At 38.6% G+C, this 18,003-nt stretch overlaps 1 protein-coding gene across 1 annotated transcript in view; it reads right to left on the minus strand.

Annotated features, from left to right (window-relative positions):
- Capza2 (capping actin protein of muscle Z-line alpha subunit 2) overlaps positions 1 to 18,003 on the minus strand; it is a gene marked incomplete at its 3' end in the record, with an annotated part of 48,209 nt that overhangs the window by 23,864 nt on the left and 6,342 nt on the right. The window contains exons 3-4 of the mRNA XM_012517755.1: positions 8,159 to 8,222; positions 4,318 to 4,369 (exon numbers count right to left, since the gene is read on the minus strand). Coding sequence (XP_012373209.1) covers positions 4,318 to 4,369; positions 8,159 to 8,222 — 116 coding nt within the window. The remainder of the gene's footprint in view (positions 1 to 4,317; positions 4,370 to 8,158; positions 8,223 to 18,003) is intronic.

Genomic DNA, 18,003 nt, shown 5'->3' on the forward strand with positions numbered 1-18,003 from the left:
AATTGCATTCTCTTAATGAATAGAATGATTTGTTCTAATGGTGTTTGTAAATAGGATCTCAAGTCCGCATCTTGTACAGCAATTAACCACTAAGAATATATGCAGTGTGTTATTTGTTGAAACTGTACTTCGATTTGATTTGAAACTGTCTCATTGCTGTTTATCAATAAAATTTTGAAAAAAAAAATAAAAATAAAAAATATATTTAAATGATAAAAAAAAAATAACTGCCTCTACATAGAAAATTAAAATTTGTCTACATGCCTCTGATATGCTTCTGTAATTAAATTTTATTTCATACATTTGGCTACCTCCTGAAAAATCCCAAGGAGACTTATTTACCTTATAATCAGTTAAGTATGGCATTATTTCTATCCACTGAATAAAAAAGGCTATTTATGAATATTTCAAAGTGTTCTAGATTTGACAGTACCCACTCTTCAGTGAGTCTAATTTTACTGTGGAACATACTGAGTTTGTGTACTTCTTAAGTAAAGATATGCTGTTAGAATCACTATAGCCCTCTTGTTTCCTTTTATAAAAAGGAAAAGGAAAACGATAAAAGATGCTGCTTCATCTCAATCAACAGGGCAAAGATGGAAGGAACGTATGAGTATGTGGAAAGAGACATATAAAAGAAATTCAACATTTTTTTAAAAGTGATTTTTGAAGAAGCAAACCTTAGTCTATGGCTATTGGCTATCCCTAGCAAACCTACACCAGGATGCGTACCCAAATGTGGGTTTTTTTGGATGCCTTTTAAGCTTATGTTATGAATTTTGGGCAGGCTTAATGATAACTTTCTATTTCAGATTTAAAATATTCCCGAAATCTCATGTGTTCCCAAGCAAGGGTTTTGGAAGGTAACTGAGTCACAGGGGTCCTATATTCATGAGAGGATGAAGTGAATGATGAATTTCTATCTATACTGAAAGGCCTAACTGAAAGAGTCGTGGAGCGCTGGGGGCATGACCTGGAAGTATCTCCCTCCCTGGCTGTTCCTTTTGCTGCTTCTGACCACTATAATGTAAGCAGACTGTTCCTCCAAGCACCCCTCTTGAAGCCAGTAGACTATGGACTAAATATTCTAGATACCATAAGCCAAAATAAATCACTCCTGTTTTTAAATTATGGGAGTCAGGTTTGTGGCCCAGTGAAAAGAAAACGGCTAAACAAATATTGATACCAAATATGCAGATAAGACATGTGGATACCTGACCATATGACTCAGAAGCCTTTGAAACTAGTTTTCAGGAAGATTTGAAAGATTTGTACATGCTAGTTAAACTCTACAATGCTTTAGGGCAAGCTTGATGGGAAAGCTCAGAAAACCAGAATGCTAATAGAAAAGTGTACAGTAAAGGCCAGGCTCAGAAGGTTTCAGTTGGAAACAAGCTGGACTAGAGGCCATGTGTGCTATACCCTGGCATGGAATTTGTCTATATTTTGCCCATGTCCTGAGATACTATGGGAGACTGAGATTAAGGGTGGTAGATTAATCTAAATGAAATTTCAAGGCAGCCCAATGTGCAGGCTGTGGCCTGGGTACTTCTAGCTACTTTTGGTCAGACTTATAGGGAAAATCAGGAGCCAAAATACCCATTTGAAAAGTATGGAGTATCCCCAAAAACATATACTACAAAGTTTAGCAAAGGAGGGCAAGACCATTAAAAAAATTAGCATGAAAAATAAGTACTTTGTATCAGGATAATAGGTGGAAGCCGAAGCTACCTGAGGAATCAACAAGATCTCACCCTCACAAATTCAAGAGGCAAGCACCAGTACTTTCAGACACCCTGCTCAAGAAGGGCTCCCTATGGAACTGGTTCCTGGAGATGTACAGTGTTAGGAATCAAGGCAGCTATGCCAAGGGGGCCCGGCTACTGGTCAAGGTAGACCATGGAATCATCCATATATTTTGCTGGCTTATAGGAATGCAAATGTAAGAGCTGTGGGGCCAAGGAAGTTTCCACCAAGAATTTAAAAGGCCAGAGAGGCCAGGCATTATACTCCTGAGAGGGTAGTCCATGAAACTTTGAAAGAGAATCCAGAAGTGTGGTGAAGACCCCAAGAAGTTGGAGAAGCCAGGCAATGTGCCGTGTCTACTGAGGCATCAGTAGATAGCCATCTCAAGAAAGAGGTCACTGAGCTGGGGAGACAGCTCAGCAGCCTAAGCACCTGCCTGACAAGTGCAAGGTCCCGAGTTCAATCCTTGGTACCAAACAAACAAAAAAGAGGCCATAATGCCTGCACTGATAATGGGTTGGAAGAGGGCTTCCCAAGCCCTGTGAAGCTTACATCTCACCACAATTTGCCCTGGGTGCTGGACATGAAAGTACAAGGTTTATCATTTACTCTGCTAGGCTTTGGTCTGATTCCTCTCTATTCCTGTATTTCTCCTTTTTGAAATGGGAATATTTACCATTTGTCATTGTATGTTAGAAGTATTTCACTTTCCTTCTGATTTTTACAGGGGCTCACAGCTAAGCTTGCCTTGAGTATCACAGAAGACTTTCGACTTGAAAACTGCAGCAAAGCCACAACTACTAAAGCTCTGGTAACACTTGGAGATAGCTACAGACACAAGTCTTCCTAAAGCCTAGAAGGGAACACTATGGTTTGAAGCTAGAATGCACCTTTAAAGCCTCCCATTTTCAGAGGTGGGTACTCCCAAAGGTGACTGAGTAATGAGGGTACCACACCCACAGTTACCTGGGGGATGAGGCGATGGGGCCTGATCGCAGGAGGCAGGTGCTCCACCCCCAGCCCCCTCTCTACTCCCTGGCTCCTCGTCCCCATGAGGCAAGCAGTTTTCCTCTGCCACATACGCTGGTCACACCCTTCTGTCTTGCAGTGAGCCATGCACTGAGTCCCCTAAACCAGGAGCCACGGGAAAGGCCTTCTTTAATTTGTTTTGTGTTGGATATTTCGTCCCAGTGATGAGAAAGTAATAAGACAGTGAAAATCATCTTATTTCGAGGGTTTAGATATTTCAAAAGTAATTTAGAATTAAGGGAAATACTGGGTAACACTACTTTTGTTTTAAAATTGTTAATTGGAATGGTATCATTATAAATTCATTTCCTAGTTTAGAATGCATTTCCATACTTTACAGAAACCTTTAGATTTCTACAAAATGATCACAGTGATTAGTTTCAAGAAAGTGGGTACAAAGAATATGAAGTCCACATTTGTTTTCTCTACTAGTTCATCTAGGCAGCAAACACCTACAGAAAGTATAAACACATCCAAGAAAATCGAAGTGCATGTTATAAAGCTTTTGGTGTTTTACTTGGGATCACATACTATAAATATGACTGTTCCACCATAGTTTATTTCTGAAAGTTTTTATTTCCCTTAAGAGATCAAAGTACTGTATGTTCTACTTCAACGTGCCCACCTCTTGAAGTATGTGTCACAGCCGTCCAAGAAACTGCTTTATAATAAAAGAAACCTCGCTTGCAACAACTGTCAGGATGAACAAGAAAACTCAAGTACATTCATTCATCCTGACTCCGACTTAAATACGGATGTTTCTCTTACTGTCATTAATCTTTATTCTGAAGAACTCAATGAAAATTTTGTTTCTAAAGTGAAAAAAAATCCACTAATTATTACATTTACATGAAATCAAGTAAGTTAGCACAGAACTCAGAGGAAATTACTTTCTTTTTTTTTTTTGGAAATTACTTTCAAAGTACTGTTGTTACGTGACTTATTTGAATCCACAAAACAATTTCATCAACATAAAATTGCTATTATAAAGAAAATTAATCTTCCTTGAACATATAAAACTTTCAACAATGCTTAGATGTGGTCAATCTATGTAAAAGCTGTTAACTAAAGTGAAAGTATAAAATAAACCAATTTCAACAAAGCACTTTAAACTAGTCATAAAGGTCAAATATTATATACTACTCCACTTAAGTATCTAAAGTAGTGACATTTATAGCAAGTAGACTAGTGCAGTTGCCAGGCGTAAGAAATGGGGAGTTATTAAGTGTCAGTTTGGGAAAATGAAAAAACACTGTGATGTTCAAATCTCTGTACCAGGGATTTGTGCTTAAATACCACTTTTACAACATCTTTTCCTAGGCCACTTTAATTGTTAATATTAAATACTTACTGGGGGGCTGGTGAGATGGCTCAGTGGTCTAAAGCACCTACTTAGAACAAGCTAAGCTCAAGCAAAGCACAGAGAACTCGGTTCAATCCCCCAGCGCCACATGCCAGCCTGCCCCGCCCCCTGGTGGGCTGAGCTGGCCACACACTAAATAAATAAATATTTTAAAAATAAATAAATAAATAAATACTTACTGGGCTGCTCCCTCCCTGAGGAGATTATCATTATTCAGCAGCAACCGAACATCTGCAAAACAAATATTATATTTTCTATTATTTATGTTTGAAGAACGTATGCAATGCAGATTGTTATGAATTTAACAACCCTCACCCCAAATGTAAGCAAGATCAAAATGTCATTCTAAATGATCAAAATATCCACAAATATACAGCATTGTATTTTAAAGAGATTTCAGTTAGAAAACACACAAGGAAATTCAGCAGAACAACATGTAATTTTGTATTCTTAACAGCAGATAGAATGCACTGTATCTCCGAATAACAAAGGTACAGATAAGCTGTATCAGAAAAATGGCATACTAAGATCTGCAGAAAAAAGTGCAAACTGTGCCTCTTAGTTTCACAATACAATCACCAGTTTTAAATCTGCTCTATAGAAAAAGTGAAGAACAACAACAAAAAAATTTTGATCCCCAGGCCTGCTGTGCCAGTCCCACCCCAGGAGGGCTGAGATGGCGACTGAGACTGGGCATGGTGGCGCGTGCCTGTAATCCCAGCTCTTGGGTGGTTGTAAACAAGCAGATCACTATGCTAGTAGTGAGACCCTGAACACCCTGTAGACCCTTCCCTAAAATACAAAAAAAAGTGACTAAACAATGACAGTTTGTGATCAGTCTACATACACAGACATCTTTTTCATTTGACAGATCATATTCAAATAACAGATAATTAATTTTAATATCTTTAACTTAATCTTTCTTTGGTTGATTCTTTTTTTTTTTAACATTTATTTATTGTGTGTGTGTGTGTGTGGCCAGCTCAGCCCACCAGGGGGCGCGGCTGGCCGGCATGTGGTGCTGGAGGATTGAACCGCGGTCCCTGTGCTTTGCCAAGCTTGTTCCAAGTAGGTGCTTTAGACCACTGAGCCATCTCTCCAGCCCCTTTGGTTGATTCTTAATTTGTCCTAATTTTAAAGAGGAAGCTGGCCGGGAAATGGCTCAGTAGAATAAGAGCTTCCCTGGCAAGCGCAAGGGCCCGAGTTCAATCCCTGGTTCTGCAAAATAAAAATAAAAATAAAGAGGAAGCTGGTTGTTTTCAAAGTGATGTAACCACAGAAAATAATGTCCTAATTTTAGAATGTATTATTATATAGACATTTGACTATTAATCATTAAAAAATTATAGTACTTTTATTGGAAAATCCAGTAACTTAACAGAAACTGTATATACTTCATCAGTGTTATGGCTTGTGTTTAGATGTCCCCTAGAGCCTCACGCAGTACTGCGTGGCTTTAAGAAAGGCGGCTGAATCTAGAGTGTGTGACCTCGGCACTGACTCATGGTGCTCACAGGCCCTAGGACTCAGAGTGAATCCTACTGCCCTGAGTAGCCTGAATAAGATCAAAGGGGCAGAAAGAAATTATTAAGGTCCTTTGGTGCTTTTGCTACCTTCTGCACACATGAACTGGTGCCCCTCTCCTGGGTGCCACCCTGCCTTGGGCCAGATAACTACAGGACGAAACTCTTGTAAACTGTTAGCTCAATATAGCTTTCTTCCTTCAATTTCGGGTGTCAGGTATTTTGTCACAGCAACAAGAAAACTATCACAACTAGTAAATAAAATTCTATTCTAGTGTTGACATATTTTCTTTCACTATTTTTCTTAAGTGCTTGGCTATTTTATATAGTTGCTATCATGTAGTACATTAAAAAATACCTTTTTTTAACTAGAAGAAAACACAAATAACCAAAGAATTTTCCACTAAGAAACTGGTTAAATATGTAAACAGACTATTGTTCTTATAAACCAATGGGAGCTTGCTAAACCCCAACATCCACTAAAACTGTAGCTGCTTATCTATAAACATGAAATACACTCATCACGTGACAAACAGGAAGGGGAACTCGCAGGAATGGCATCTGCGTATGTACACACTGCTGCGTATGCTGAAAGATGTGGAAGGTTCAGATGGAGAACTAAGATTCCGTGGTACAAGCGTGTGTGCGCATGTGCGCGTGTACGTGTGCGTGTGTGTTTTGGTGGTGGTAATGTACACTGATTCTAGAGATCTGAGTATGCTAGGCAAGCAGTGACATTCTACCCCTTTTAAAATTTTATTTTCAGACAGGGTCTTGCTAAGTTATCTAAGATGGCCTTGAACTTACGATTCTGTTTCAGCCTCCTGATCAGCTGAGATTACAAATATGCATCACTATGTATAAAATGAACTTCGTGGCTTTTAAGTTGTTTTTTGTACTTTAGAAATCTTTCCAAAACTGTTTCAAAAGAAAAAAATATTGTATATTCACAAACTTTTCAGCAATAGGCCCTGGTTTGAAAAACAATCTCTCAAGCCAGGCATGGTGGCACATGCCTGTAATCCCAGCACTCAGTAGGCTGAGACAGCAGGCGTGCCCCAAGTTCGAGGCCAGCCAGGGATACACAGTGAGTTCTAAAGCCAGTCTACACTATACAGCAGGACCCTGGCTCAAAACAAAACACACAAACAAAAAAACAGAAAGACAGACAGACTCTTTAGCTAGTTATTAAAACATTGAATTTCTAAACTAAATGATTTTAAAATATGAACATTTCTGCCTAAATTATTTACATGAGAGGTGTTTACAATTATGGTTATTCTTATCCCCCCAAAAAACAAATTGGGAAATTATTTTTGATAAATGATTTTTATTTTCAATAATCTAAATATAATGATTATATCTTCTGATAATTATCGTTCACAGTTCCGAACAGGGAAATAATTTAAAAGTGAGATTTATTTGAGCCAGGTAAGCTCTACTTTGAAAAGAGATAACATACTCTGTCATAAGCAAGTGGAAGAAACAGATTTAAAAGTTGAGTAAAATAAAATGTTACTCTTACAGAGGGCACAAGGCTATGACGCCAGACGAGTATACCCTTTGGAATCGCACAGTGGGATGGGAGGCTTAAAAACAGGCCTGTTGGTACCAACTGGTTTTTGTGACCGAAGACCACACATCTATGTTTCAGGGATTCTACCATAGGAAGCCTACAAAACAGATTTAAGAACCACTGAACTGGTAAGATTTTATGACTGTAATTTTTAGATTTTTTTTTTATTCTTGTGGAATCATTCTGACACGGAGATTTTCAACAAAAAGTCTCAAAAATAAATTCAGAAGAGATTTCACTTTCAGATATACTATTCCTTTTAACTCTAACGTACCTTCTGAAAGTTATTAGATAATTTCATATCCCACTTCCACTCCACAGGTCATTTTATCCCAGGCCTATTTAATGGCTCATTTAAATATCCAAATTTAATGTGCCTCAACACACAACATACCGATTCAAAGCCAATTTCAAATCACTTTCAATAGCAATTTTCAGTACTTATACATTCTTTTTGGACCGTGCTGATGAATTTTAAAAATAGGCAAGTCATGTAAGTCAGGGAAAGAACTTTACATAGGTAGTTTTTCTTAGAATTCCTTTTCTTTCTTTTTTTTTTTTTTTCGGCAGTACTAGAAATTGGACCCAAGGCTTTCACACACGAGCTACACTACCAATTCTTAAAACTTCTTAGAACATAGTCTTGCAAAATTGCTTAGGCTGAGTTCAAACTTGCCATCCTGCTGCCCCAGCTCCTAGAGTGCTGGGATTACGGGCACATACCAAAGTACGGGGCTGTGATGTAGGGTTACTTCTCTGAACTGTTCAAGAACCTTGGCAGCTACTGACTTGAGGTCTTCCTACACACTTTTCTTAGTTTATTTTGGTAGTTAGGGTTTTCTTTTAAAAAAGTGAATACCTTTTTAGGATACTTTAAAGAGTGTTGGTATATCAAGACAGTTTTACAAATTAAATACTTACCATTAAAAACCTCATTAAACTCTCCAGGAGGAGCATGAATGATGAATTTTGCTGCTATACGTACCTAAAACAGAAGTGAAGATATAAATATTTCTGAGTATTATGTGCTAGAATAAAAAAGTACAAAACTACACAATTTCATAGTTCTACTGAAAATGACTTGAGGTATTAAAAGTTGTACTTTAGTCAAACAGTTTTAATCACGTAATAACATACAAGCTGAATATAGATAAAATACATACTTTAATACACTTAATGATTCCAAAGTGGATACAAACATTTTCTTACAATCAATTTTGTTTTATAAAACAGTGAAAAAAAAAAAACCATGAAAATGTGTCAGAAGATACATTTACATACACTGAAAATAACATTATTGTGTTTATAATGTTACAAATCAATGAAATCACAGAAAGAAACAAAAAGGCATCTAAAAAGCTGAAAAGGTTTAATAGGAAATTTTAATGTAATGATAAAGATAACATCAAGTCCTGTGAACTGCCTATTTTAAGAGAGTATTTGGTATTCTGACAATATAACTCATGGTTAACGAAAATGCAGTTGAGAGGCTAACCAGGTGACAATGGCCAAGAAACTAGAATAATAAAACCAGTTTTGACCAAGAATTTATTTGAAAACTACCAACTCCAACACTATTCTGTAAAGCTACAGTCATCCAGACAGTGTAGGTTTAATGACTAGAGACAACCAATGAAAGAGAACTGGAAGTCCAAAAATATGAACATACATGTAAGACTGTTAACAAAGGTACAAAGATAATTTATTGGAGAAAGGACTAATTTTTACAAAATTGCATTGAAACAAGATTCTGTCAAGGGAGAAAACGGAATCTCAACATTTCACACTTTACATAAGAATTAATTCAAAGCAAGCTGCAGTTCTACATGTAAAACAGAACTAAAATTAAATACATAAAAGGAAATATTTTAACGGTCTAAGATTAACCAAAAAAGTTCTTAGACATCACACCAAAACTGTAATATTTTTTAAAAACTAACAAGCTGAACTTTACAATAATTAAAAACTTTTGCTCTGTTAAGAGAATAAAAAGACAAGCTGCAAAGTGGTAGATACAACAGTATCCCTAATTCAAGTATCAGAAATGTTGCCTACTTTGAAGCTATTATTTACTTGCTACTTTCTGGTGGTGCTGGGGTCTGAGTACAGGGCCTCTGCACTACACTATTTCCTCAGCCCTCACTTTTTTATTTTGAGACAGCATCTTACTAAGATGCCTCAATGAACTTGAAATTCTTCTGCCCCAGTCGCTCAAGGTACTGATGAAACAGGAGGACACCGTGACACCTGGCAAGGATTTGAGGCTTTCTGAGCGGTGGCATGATGATCAAATGTTCTTGGATTTTGCTATTTCATATTGGGGATTTTTAACTAGTAAAACTTGCACTAACACTCCAAAATGCAAAGAACCTTTCTTTCCAAGCATTTCAAATAAACAATATTCAAGCTGTATCAAGTTACACATCCGATAAAAGACTTTCATCCAAACTATAGGTAGTACTCATGAGACTTAACAGTTAAAAATAGTAATTAAGCAGAGTTTAATAGATCTGTCACCATGGAGGATGCACACAGGATAGGGAAACACCCCCAAATATTCCTTATCCTTAGTCACCAGGGAGATAAATAATGAGCTCAAGGAATGCTACTCTGCACAGCACAGAAAGGATACAATACAAACATGGCAGCATCAAGTGCAAAGGAAGATGCAACACAACTGGAGCTCACTGTATCAGAAATGAAAAACTGCACACAGTACAGAAAATAGTTTGGCTACTTTTTGTAAAACTAAGCACACACTACAACAGTTCCATTTATACCTTGTTATGGTTTGTGTCTAGGTGTCCCCCCAGAGCCTCATGCAGCCTTGGGGCAGCTTCTGGAGTTTGTGATTGATTACTGTGGGTGTGGCTGCTGCCCCTGCACTGGGGCAGGTAAGAGGTGGGAAGAGAAGCCAGCTGCCTGAGCTGCCGCTCTTCCCTCTTCCCTTGTGCGCTTGCTCTTTGCAGCCGCCATGAAAGGTTGCCCTCTGCTCTGTGCTGCTCTGCCTTGGACCCAGCTGAGTATGGACTGAAGCCTCCAGCAACTGTGAGCTAACTAAACCTTTCCTTTTTTAATTTTGAGTGTCGGGTATTTGTCCCAGCAACAAGAGAAGAGTAATTAAGACATCCCTATCTTCTTAAAATAATACAAACTCATGTTCACACAAAATCTTACATTTCTTGACACTGGAGACAAGCTGAATGGTCAGAAAAATTATGGTACATCTACACAATGAACTACTTCTTAGCAATAAAAAGTATTAATACATATAACAACTTGAATGAATCTGAATAAATACACCAGTCTCAAAAGGGTAGATGGTAACAAGATTCGTTTTTCAAAATGTACCTAATACTAAACCCCGCAGTTTAGAAACACAGTATGTGTATGGAGCGTTGTGGCTTCTAATCAAATGGGTGGCAACGAACTACAGCTCACGGGTACTGCCCAGCATTTCCAGAGCACTAGACCATGCTAGACAGTACTATGGGACACTAAATAAGGCCGAGCACCTTAGCTACTGACACACAGTGTGAGAACAAAAAAAAGGCTAGCGCTGTAGCTCCGTATGAAGGCACTGGGTTCAATTCCCCAGTACCAAAATAATACTACACACATAGGGCTAGCTTAAGAAAAGATCCACATTCAAAATCTGAAGAAATGCTCTTACTGAATATATGTGTTTTTGTTTTTCAAACTTTTACTGGTTGACACATAAAAACTGAAAAACATGTTTATAAATACAGTAAAATACTTTGTAAACCTTCAGAAATCTAAGGGGTTTTTTGTTTTCTTTTTTTGTATTTAGGGAAGGGTTTACAGGGTGTTCTGGGATTACAGGCATGGGGCGCCACCACGCCCAGTCTCAACTGCTGTCTCAGCACAGCCCGGGAAGGCGGGATGGACACCCCCTCCCCACTGAGCTATGTGGCCCGCCCATCTGAGCCATTTTTAAAAACAATCTTAATGCTTATCCACTACCTACAAACAAGCAAAATTAAAATACTGGTAGCAAACAGCACATGTACAACATGAGTAGTAATGCAATTAAATTGCTGCTAAGCTTCAAAATGCTTTTACTACTTAGAATTAGTTCTATCTTGAATTTTCCCCAATAAAGCAAAAATGATCTATACTTTTATCCTATGGATACTTTGTTTTGCAACTGTGCTAAACATAATCAAAAGATGTCACCAGACTCGTACAATATTGAATCTAAATGGCAGATCAAAAGCACCTCCACCATTGACTGGGAGTCACTGGCTGAGAGCCCAGAACACAACTTGTATTATACCACCTATGACTGAAATATTTTAACCTGAGTTTTGTGAATTTCATATAAGATTTTTTAAAAACCCAACTTTTGGATCTCTCAGAAGCTAGAGAAAGATCTGTCACTATAAATGTACTATTTTTCTTTTTTTCAAAGTTTTATTGATAAACAGCAATGAGACAGTTTCAAATCAAATCGGAAGTACAGTTTCAACAAATAATACACTGCATATATTCTTCTTAGTGGTTAATTGCTGTACAAGATGCGGACTTGTGATCCTATTTACAAACACCATTAGAACAAATCATTCTATTCATTAAGAGAGTGCAACTATATATCTATCCCAACCTCTTTGAAAATGTACTATTTTTCTAAGTGCAGTTATTTAGGAACTTCCTATGCACTGGTATGGTTTCAGAGTTCCTCCTAAATAACATTTTTTAAACTTTCTGTTTATTTTTAATTGCACTAGTACACATTTTTATTGATACACTTTTGATATACATAGTTACCACATTCATTGTTGGTAATCTGTACTTGCACACAATGTAACCTGATTCTTCCCCCTACTTCTACTTCCCCCCTTATTTACAAAAGCTTTGCTTCTCCTTCTTTCCTCTCTGCCCGCCCCTCCCCACCTTGTTTCCCTTCCTGTTTGAACATCTTCTTCCCAATTCCCAATATCTATCATGCATTTTGGTTCTTATTTACCTTCACGGTTCCTCACAAAGAAGAAGCTATAAACTTAGCTCAGTGGCTGAAGCACCTGTCTGGCAAGCACAAGGCTCTAGGCTCAATCCCTGGCACTAAAACCAAACAAGGAATTTACAAACTGCGCTGCTATACGCGCAGGTCTGTATGTATCACTGTGGCATGATGTATTTGACTCTTTCAGAAGACATCAAGAAAGAAAATAGCTGGCTCAAACGAAATCTCTAGGTCGAGTTTCTTGAGCCATCTCCATACTCACTTCCGTAGCGGCTGTACCAATTTACACTCCCACCAACAGTGGAGAAGCGCTGCTTTTCCCCCACGGCTTACGGAGTTTATTATTTTTGGTACCTGGATATTGAGCGATATCTCCAGCGCACGAACATTTGTTATTGGTTGATTTCTTGATAACAGCTATTCCTTCAAAAGTGAGATGAAATCTCAGTGCTGTTCTAATTTGCATTTTTCGAATGAGCAGTGATGTGAACATTGTTATCATGTACTCATTTGCTGCTTGTACTTCATCTGAGAAGTGTTCACTCATTTCAGATGCCCATTTTTGGACTGGTTCTTTAAATTTGGGAAAGATATTTTTAACTTTTAAAATTATTTATTTTTGCCTACTTCTAAATCTAAGAAAGAAAAATAGTCCTTTTTTCCCCACCCCCACCCCCAGAAAAATGGTCTTATAAGTTAACAGGAAATATTCCCTGGAGTAAGTAAAAATAATCTCTGAAAATAACTGAAAACATATTTCCTCAAAGTTTCTCTAACTTACATGGAACTATATAGTAATTACCCTTAAAAACTACAGTCTTGAAGGACCCAATGAATTATTAGGTATATTAAGTATTGAACTTTTTCATTAACCATCACATTTCCGCCACAGGATATTCTTCAAAGTCCTTTCCGATCAAATTAGAATAAAAATCAGGAAAGAGCTAGTAATTTTAAGTTTTTAAAAAAATCTCATATGTCTTTGTCTGGTACAGGGTCTGACTACGCAGCTCCAACTTGTGATCAGCGGCCCTGGGATTACCGGTGTGCACCACCATGTCTGGTTTTGGTGGCTGGCACAGCAGGCCTTGGTTCTGCAGCCTGCACAGCAGGAGGTACCTGGGATGGAACCCGCGTCTTTGAGCCTGCCAGGCAGGTGCTTAGATCCCCGAGCTTCTCTGCAGCCCCAAGGTTACTACTTTTATAGCATTTCTAACAACAGTGGATGAAGGTCAGCGTGTCGTGGCAAGGGCTGACTGAGAGACTCCCTGCCTATGTCCAGCCGTGGCAGAGCTTCTAGGCTGCCGCAGGCTCACCAACAATGGTTATACTCACGTAGCGGGCGGCACACCCCCACACATGGCAGAGAAGCGCTGAGGTTAAAGCTAATTCATTAGCGCTTCTAGGATTAGGCTGGGCTAAAAGTTACAAGATGGTTGTTTTTTCTTTTCTTCTACTGGTGCAAAATACTACTTCATGGAAAATACAAGTAACAATTATAAATATGTTCCAGTCTGTTGCACATCTTGTGATTAGCTATGCAGCAGAAAAAATGGCAAATTTAAATGACATCCAAAATATTACACCACATGAACCCTGAAAAGTTACTGTCCATCAAACATGTAAGTTAACACTCAGCAAAGTGGCATATTCAAAGTAATATACAAAACAGTAGTTTTCTTGAGCCCTGAAATATTTCTGCCCATCAACAAGGCAAGCCAACACAAAAGTATTACAAAAGTTGTAAGCTTTGTTTTGTATATTCCTCCTTGTTTTTTAAAGCAACCACAAAAATTTGCATCCAACAATTCAAGCACCAAAGAAATGATAGCAAAAGACAATAACTCACAGAATAAGCATCTACTGAGCCCACCTGTGACCTAACAAGGACGCATGTACAGACAGGGGAATGGAATGCTCGCTGCAGTAGAATGCTAACAAATGCGGAAGAAATGACCAGCCAGAAAAGTTACTAGCATAGTAATTCTTTTTTTAAATGTTCTTGTAATCTTTATTTACTTATGTATGTATTTGGTACAGGGTCTCACTGCACAGCTCAGACTCATAGTGATTCTCCTGTCTCAGCTCCCAACACTGGGATTACAGCCAATATGCCCACAATGCACCTGGAATCAAACCGGGGTCCTTGCGCTTGACAGGCTTGCACTTAAGCTGCCAAGCTATCTCCCCAGCCCTATCACAGTAATTCTCATAGTCAAAAATTATCAGGGCTGGACAAATAGCTCAGTGGATTAAAGCACCTGCAAGCAGGCACAGGGGCTGGGGTTCGAGCAAGCAGGCATGGGGTCCAGGGTTCGATCCCCAGGCCTGCCATGCCGGCCCCGGCCCCAGGGCAGCTGAGACTGGGCATGGTGGCGCCCACCTGTAATCCCAGCACTTGGGAGGCTCTAAATAGGAGAATCACTACAGGTCCGATCTAGTAGTGAGACCCTGAATATCCTGTAGACCCTTCCCTAAAAATACAGAAAAAAAAAATTATCAATAGATGCTAAATTTGGTGGGCAAAGGTACTAATACAAAACAGGGTATTTACATGGTTTATACGGATTTGTGCATGTGGTAATTACAAAAGAATACCACTTTTATATTGAGGAAAACTGCCACATACTACTTTTACCAAATTACCAAAAATATTAAGAAAAATAAGGCAAGGGAGATGGCTCAGTGGAATAAGTGCTTCCCTGGCAAGTGCAAGGGCCTGAGTTCAATCTCTGGTTCTGCCAAAAAAAAAAAGAAGAAGAAGAAAATCTCGTTTCTCCTGAGAGGATTCACTGAGCACCTATCACTTCTGTGATATTGCTGCCAAAAATTCAGAGGCTGAATCTAATCACAACGAAACAAACAAACCAAAATTGAGATAGTCTACAAAACTAGTCCATACTCTACAAAACAGCTGGGTGTCGTGGCGCATGCATGTAACCCTAGCACTTGGGAGGCTGATGCAGGAGGATCCTCAGGAGTTTGAGGTCAGCCTGAACTACAAAATCAAGACCCTATATCACATCTATCTCAAAAAAAAAGAACGAAAAAGAAAACAGGAAGAGTTAACGTCATGAAAGACGAGGCCGAGAAACTGCCAAATAAAAGACCAAAGAGACCACAATAAGTTCAGTGAGGTTCCAACTTGGCTCTAGACCAGAAAAGGTGTGGGAGGTAGGGCCTCGGGTGACAGCTGGGGAAGTATGACAGGGCCTGTAGGCTAGTGTTACACAAATGTTTGGTAACTGCACTGGATTTAAGTAAAAGAATGCCTTACATACAATGAGCTACTTAAGACACTGGAAAAACAATTTTCTTCTCCATATTGAGATGATGATTTTCTACTAGAATTTTTAAATGTCTCTGTTTAGATTTTTAATATTGATTGGATTTTTGAGTATATGAGGTGAAATATAGCTTTTATTATATTGTCACATAGATAAATTAAACATTCTAGTACTATTTGTGTAAGTAACTGAAAGAGTAAATAAGATCCAAAAGGTACAAAGGGGGTCGGGGATATAGCTCAATGGTGTAAGTGCCTGCGGGGCAAGTGCAAGGTCCTGAGTTCGAACCCTGGTATCGCCAAAAATAAAAATAAAGGTACAATAGATACTGTGAAGGGGGGGGATGCTCAAAAGGAAAAAACAACTGGAATGGGGGAAAAGAGAAAAGAAGAAAGGGAAAATAAACCCCACACAAACAAAATAGCTAAGATCATTGCAGTACTGATTCCTATCAGCTCACTGAAAGAAACAGTGCTTACTTATATCTTGTAATCTGAGCTTCTTTTTTGGATTTAAGACAGCGTCTACAGGGTCTCATTGCGCAGGGATTCTCATTTTCAGCCTCCGAAGTGCTGGGATTACAGGCGTGCGCCACCAGGCCCAGTCTCAATCACCCTCTCAGTGAGCCCCGGGGGTGGAGCCAGCACAGCAGGCTCTAAGCTATTTGGGCGCCCTTGGCAACTATTTTGAAGATAACAATTTTTGAAGATAATAGTAACCATTGTCAATTTCTTCTCATTTTGTTTTGAAATTCTGTATCATTTTTTTTCCCTCTCTTCAAAAAACATTCAGAAAAAGAATTCTCCCCAGTGGACCCCCCCAAAACAAATCAAGCTTATACATTCAGCGCTACTTTGAGCATATGAGTTGCTTTTTTATTTCAGTCAGGGATATGAAAACCACATGTCATACACTAATAAATTCCAAAGATTCTTCTGATATGTGAAGAACTCTGTGGTCGTTCATTGCTAGAATGGGCCTTCTCAAGTAACAGATACATCATCTAGCAGAGGCTCTGAATAACACTAACAAAATATTAATGTGGCCAGAAAGAAAAATAGAAAAATTAATATCCTATTCTCTTCATTGAAGACTTATTTTTTTTAAATACTTCAATGTCTGGCAGTAATAAATGATTCATTCATCTTTATACACAAATATCTAGCAGGGACAATTAGGCCTTGCTGCAGTTCACAATGAGTCAGAGGCGCCTTAAAAATCAAGTTGAACAATATTGGGCTATATTCTAATTACTTGAGTCCTGGTTAACTAAAACATGATCATATCTCCACTTTTATTTCTGTGTAACTATTTTAACCAGCGTAAGACTGAAGACTCACAATGTTCTTTTTATAAAATTGAGATAAATGGGCAATTTTTTTTTTTTTTTTTTTTGCAGAACTGGGGATTGAACTCAGACCCTTGCACTTGCCAGGGAAGCGCTTATTCCACTGAGCCATCTCCCTGGCCCCTTGTGGGCAATTTTTTTGATATTATCCAAGATTAAATTATTTTATCTTTTTTTTTTTTGTATTTTAGGGAAGGGTCTACAGGGTGTTCTGGGTTTCACTACTAGATCCGATCTAGATCGGATCTGTAGTGATCCTCCTGTTTACAGCCTCCCAAGAGCTGGGATTACAGGTGTGCACTACCACACCCAGTCTCAATCACTGTCTCAGCATGCCCCAGGGGCGGGGCCGGCACAGCAGGCCTGGGGATAAGATTAAATTTTTTTTTTAAATTTATTTGATACAGGGTCTTGCTACATAGGTCACTCATAGTGAGCCTCCTGTCTCAGCCTCTCCAGCACTGGGATTACAGGCGTGCATCACCACACCACAGCATGCAGTACCAGGGATTAAGCTCTGGACACTGCTTGACAGGCAGTTAGATCACCTAGCTGTCTCTGCATCCTGCATGATTAAATATTTAAAAAGAAATTCCAGCTGTGATTCCAGAATCCTCAAAGTCCAGCACTGACTCAGACAAGGAAAAAAAGAAAACCAGAGAGACTTTCCCTTTACATGCTGTCGCTGAGTGCTCTGAGTGGTGCTCCGGGCAGTATCAGACTGTCAAGTATTTTAAATCAACACTAACCTATGCTCAGCATTTAGTAGGGAGTCACCAACCACGAGAATAACTCTACGAGCAGTAATAAGCTGCCTCTAGGGTTAAAGCAAATAGTATTCAAGTAAAACACATTCTAAGAGTCATCATCTATGCAATTCTGAAAGGAGACTGTCAGTTTTCAAATTATCTACATTCAACATTATAAAAACTCCTTATGCTATTTGCAGGGCATTCGTTTACCACTCACACCCCTTTACACTCACTTGGCCCTGCTCACCTCCAATGTCAAAGCTAGACTACTGGCTGTATGCACTTAAGGTCTTGGTTTTTATTCAAACCAAGGCAAGGCTAAATCTTCAGGCTGATCAGCTGGTTTCTTTTTTTTTTTTTTATTTTTTTAAATTTTTTTTTTATTTTTATTTATT

Source organism: Octodon degus, unplaced genomic scaffold (assembly GCF_000260255.1).
Source record: "Octodon degus isolate 3935 unplaced genomic scaffold, OctDeg1.0 scaffold00213, whole genome shotgun sequence".
Taxonomy (NCBI): Eukaryota; Metazoa; Chordata; class Mammalia; order Rodentia; family Octodontidae; genus Octodon; species Octodon degus.